A 5,534-nucleotide genomic window follows, 5' to 3' on the forward strand; every position below is an offset into this window, starting at 1 on the left:
ATATCTTTCCTTTAATGCTATTCTATTTATTTTTTTCCCATTCATGTTGCAGATTGCAGCATTGAATCAACATAATTCAAAATATAGAGTTACTAGAAAAAGAAAACAACCCATATCTGTCACAGTGCCTACTTCAAGTGACTCACATCTGTTGCCTCCTGTTACTGATGATCAAACAAAACCTATAGAAGATCATTTGATAAAGAAACATAAAAACAACGATTTCAATGATGGGTAAATTATTTTTGTCATGACTTTTCATTATTGTTTTTTTTTTTTTTTTTCAATTTGAATAATTATGTTCTTTTGTAATTTTATATTTCAATGTATTTCAGGCAGTCAGATGGTAGAAATAATGTTGAGATGGTTGAGAAGCCACAACAATTTCCTTCAATCCCAGCTTCTAATCCTAAAATGGAGAAAGTAGAAAATATAGCTCAAACAGTTCAATTCTCAGTATCTTCAGTTCAGAATCTAATTTCTCAACCTGAGCCTGTTGAAAAATCTCAACTCCCCTGCGAAAAATTTGTTCTTGGTGTCCATAAAATGTCCAATCAGGTTTCAGTATGGAAGAATGGAAAATCATGTAATTCTGGTACTGGCAACAGTTCACATGCAGTGATGGTATGTCTTTTAGTTATTAACTTACTTTGTACTGTGACTATGTGGGTGTGTTTGCAGTTAAGTTTCTCTTGGTATATGGAAATTTAGGAGATGAAAGCTTTGAATGTGGGTGAGGTGGATTTGCTAGTTAAATATCCAGTACATTGAATAACAGTATACATTTAGAATTTGAAATAAACTGTTGAGCTTCAGCTACTTTTCCCACAACACGATTTTGGGTTCAGTCCCACTGTGTTGCACTTTGGAAACTAAGAAATCTGTTGTATGTGGCAGGTATATCTGCTAGTGCACACACACACACACAAACACACAGAGTGCATCGACTATTTGAGAACCAGACTTTTAAAAACAATAAGTGGCCCAAACTTAAGCAAACTATCCTCTTTTCCCTATCCCAATATGGAAGCTAACACAGATGATGAAAAAGCATGCCATTCTCATCACCTTAGCTATTAGCTACAGTGGTTTTGAGATTGCAACCTTCTTAAATGTTGCCAGGTCCATCATATTTAAGATCAGAAAAAGCTCTTGGTCTCTGGTGGCAATGTGCCTTCTGTAGCTAAAAGAAAAAAAAACAAAAATAAACATTATTGACTGTCAGACATTGTTAAGAAAGTCAAAATGTCCAGCAAATCTGGGGAATAATCAAATGAGAGCCATTGTCTGTCATCACCATGTTTCAGAATTGACAATTAGATATGTGTGCATGAAGACATCAGATACAAATCCTGTTATGAGAAGAGGGCTGGAGGATCGTGTGATCTGGTAGAAGTGCTTGCTGAACAAATTCAAGCATTCTGAGGAGCCTGACATGCTTTGGTTCTTCTTAGATGAGATCTTTGTCTAAGATCAAAAAGTGAACAAGAGAAGTGACAGATGGCACTGTGCCAGGTTCACTGAAATCCCACTAAATTTCCATAGTCTGATGTTCTTGGGCGTCATGAACAATGGAGGCTGTGTCATAACTCCACATTTTTTTTCTTGTCATGGTCTTAGGGTTAGTGCAGCAACCTACATTGAGACAGTATAGATAGTTGTCAAGCCTGGAATCAAGAGAGTTGCTTGGGGGAGGCTATATGTGTTCCAGCAAGATTTTGTTCCATCTCGTACAGCTTGCATTAACAAGGAGTGGATGTTATCCCTAACATTTGGCCTCTTACATTTGGAGTGTTGTTGAGAAAGAAACAAACTAGCATGCCCACAACACCAAAGGCTTGTTGATGTCTGCTGTCAGGGACTTTATGGCCAATATGAACACAGATCATCTGATCAATACATCTAGTTTCTAAAGTCATATTGAGGCTGATGGTGGTTTTAATGAATAACCTTTTGCTATGTGTACCAGCTTCTATGAAACTATATTGTTTTTATCCTAATAAATATTTTGTTTTTCTTATATTAAAATTTTGTTCTCAAATATCTAACACACTCTGTATGTGTGTCATCTTCATCAACATTGTTTATGTTTGCTTTCCATGCTGGCATGGATTGGATGGTTTGACACGGAGCTGGCCAGCTGGGATGTGTTCAGGCTCTAATTGTCTGTTGTGGCATGATTTCTCTGGCTGGATGCCCGTCCTAATGCCAACCACTTAAGAATGCACTGGGTGCTTTTTATATGCCACTGGCATGGGTGTGTTTATGCAGCACCAGCATGGGTGCTTTTTTTGTGGCACTGACACTTGAAAGGACAAGCCTGTATTTGTAGAAGACTGCAATTTTACTTAGCTTGACATGTCTTTTCAAGTACAGCAAATTGCCACATCTCTTGGGCCCTCGTGTGTGTATATAATATTCTGAAATATTGAATCTTATAAATATATATAGGTTTTATATAATTTGAGAGAGGAAAATGTTCAAGGTACATTTAATTCTGCATATTTACATGATTATTATCTGGCTGATTTTACAATATTCTCCAATTATGATTGCAGGCAAGATCATTGAACCAGAATAAAGCAAAAAAGAATATATCAATACACCAAAGAAAATCACCTTCTGTCTCTTCTAACCCAGTTATCATTCCAGATGAACCACACTGTCCAATTCCAGCTACCAAAATTCCAAAGAGACTGACTGCTGCCAGGACATTTGAAAAACATCAAGAAAAAGAACAATATTGTCAAGGAAATACCTCTGTTGGCAGGTGAATTGATAGATTTTTGATTGTTTGCCATTTTGATTTGAAGAATTGGTTGGTTTTAGTTCTGACATGAATTTCAAGCAATCATTTAGAGATGATCAAGCCAGATCATCAAGCTTAAATAATCTATTATACAGATCTGAGTTCCTTAACAAGACACCACCAATCTCTTCTGTCAAATGTATCAATCTAGATGATCTCCCTTCAACAGCACCAAGCAATATTCAGATACATGACAGGTAACGTTACAGATTTATTTTTGGCAGGCTTCTCTGGGTGTCCTCTTGCCTACAATGTATTGTTATTTCACTCCATATTAACTATTTAGCTTATGATTTATTTGCCATCGTGTAGTTGTAGTACTTGAGTCTTCAGTCATGGCATCACCTGTCATTGTATTGCACTTGTGTCTATAATTTTGTTTTTGTATGTTTTTTTCTGATTAGGTAATTAAGTTGAACTACTAAAGCTGCCTGAATTAGACTAGTTTAGAGCCATCAGTTCTGTGGCTTAGATTCTGACTATGTCAGCTTAGCATTTATAATTTCGTGTGATAAAGTATGTACCACCAGGTATAGAGTATTGGTTTAGTTATTTCATGTAGCATTTTAGTGGTTTGCAGCATCATCAGAACAATCTCATGAGTAACAAACATGTAATCTGTCTAGAAAAAGGACTTGTTTTGCTATTTTGTAGGGCAATATGGCTGTTATTTTGAGCAAGTGGAATGACTGCACAGAAGTTCCATTGTTGGTTTCTGGGACATTTCAAAACATCTTCCTCACTTAGATAGTTATTGAAAAGGGACAATACTCTCTGCTAAATCTCTCTCAAATTACACCACAGTCCTAAACAAGGAAGGACACATTGGTTAATATGGCTTTAAGTACATGGTGTTTAGAAAAAAAAAGAATGGTTAGTCATGAGTAGAATATCTTTGATCATAGGCCTTCTCAATTAGGGTAAACTTAGAGTTAAACAACAACTCAATGTTACAGTTCTATAACCATTATGCCATATGCCCACGGGCATATGGCATAGTGGTTAAGAGCGCGGGCTACTAACCTCAAGATTCCGAGTTTAATTCCAAGCAGTGCCCTGAACGATAACAATAATAATAACATCGAAAAATACCTTAGGAATAAGAACCCAGATTCGAAATTTCCCCAAGACACCTGAAGAAGGCTGGAGGGTATATTAGCCAAAATGTTGTGTCAACAACAAACAAGATGAGGACAAATATCTGTTGAATGTAAATAATGTAACTCAATGTTATACAACAAATAACAATCTGAACATGGTCATAAAAATAATTTTTGTAGATTAGAGGTTAAACAACACGAATCTACTTTTGTATAGCCATTTTATTGAATTCTATGTATAAAAATATTTGATATATCAATTTGTTTGAAACTAAGGGCTATCTTCAGAGCCATGTTAAAAGCACTGGTGCTGGTGCATCATAAAAAGCACTCTGTACACTCTGTGGAGCACTTGGCATTAGGAAGGGCATCCAGCTGTAGAAACTGTGCCAGAACAGACAAGAGCCTGGTATGGCCACTGGCCTTATCAGCTCCAGTCAAAACATTCAACCCATGCCATCATGGAAAACGGGCGTTAAATGATGATGTAAGTGAAATACAAAGAGTATCCTAATTTTTACTCCTTTATTGTCTACAAAGAAAAAGCTTCTCTAAATGTATTTCTCTCATTTGAAGGTCTTTTTATGAAAAATCATTTATATAACTCTTATTTCAATAAATTTCAGGGAAATGAGTGGTGATAGCCACGTTTCTAAAATGGCTGGAAATTGTCAGGAAATTACTTCTCAAATTGCTGCTGAGAAGCCTATTTGTGTGATTAAGGATGTTGGTACTGTATCACAGTCGGTTCACTTCTCAATGCCTCCAGTTCTGACATCTATTAAGCAACCAAAGACCTTTGAAATGCCACAACCTCACGAAAAGAAAATATTTATTCTTGCTGATCATCAGAAAAATGTAATGTCCAGCCTGACATTGCTATGGAAGAGTGGAAAATTATGTGATGCTGGTATTGGAAATGGTACATCAACAGTGATGGTAAGTTTAATTGAAGACTTATTGCACAATAATTTTTACCAAATAATGAGTTTATGTTACTGAGCTACTGACCACAAATTCAAACTATGTTGCAGCCTTTGTGTTGTGCTTTAAGGTAAGGAACATTATTTTGTTATTTTCTCTTAGTTGACTTTGAAATAAATGGGAATCTTATTTCAAAATTCTCTAATCTTAGCACTAAGATTACCATGAAGTTATACACTCCTACAATTCGTTTTCAAACAGTCCATATATGTGCAGGCTTGGCTCTATGTTATGAAATTTTCTTCGCAAGCACATGGTTCTGGGTTCAGTCCCACTGTGTGACACTTTGGGTAAATGTCTTCTGCTATAGCCTTGGGCCAATTAAAGCCTTGTGAGTGGATTTGGAAGATGGAAACTGAAAGAAGCACAATATCATCATATATATCATCATCATCATCATCATCATCGTCCGCTTTCCATACTAGCATGGGTTGGACGATTTGACTGAGGACTGGTGAAACCAGATGGCTATACCAGGCTCCAATCTGATTTGGCAGAGTTTCTACAGCTGGATGCCCTTCCTAACGCCAACCACTCAGAGAGTGTAGTGGGTGCTTTTACGTGTCACCTGCACGAAGGCCAGTCAGGCGGTACTGGCAACGACCATATATATATATATATATGTACATATATATATATAT

General features: G+C 36.5%; 1 protein-coding gene across 1 annotated transcript in view; it reads left to right on the forward strand.

The window, feature by feature from the left end:
* The window catches only part of LOC106877743 (uncharacterized), a 15,790-nt gene that overhangs the window by 8,592 nt on the left and 1,664 nt on the right, over positions 1–5,534 (forward strand). The window contains exons 2-5 of the mRNA XM_014926749.2: positions 53–234; positions 336–624; positions 2,559–2,770; positions 4,536–4,848. Coding sequence (XP_014782235.1) covers positions 53–234; positions 336–624; positions 2,559–2,770; positions 4,536–4,848 — 996 coding nt within the window. The remainder of the gene's footprint in view (positions 1–52; positions 235–335; positions 625–2,558; positions 2,771–4,535; positions 4,849–5,534) is intronic.

This window comes from Octopus bimaculoides, chromosome 3, assembly GCF_001194135.2.
Source record: "Octopus bimaculoides isolate UCB-OBI-ISO-001 chromosome 3, ASM119413v2, whole genome shotgun sequence".
Taxonomy (NCBI): domain Eukaryota; kingdom Metazoa; phylum Mollusca; class Cephalopoda; order Octopoda; family Octopodidae; genus Octopus; species Octopus bimaculoides.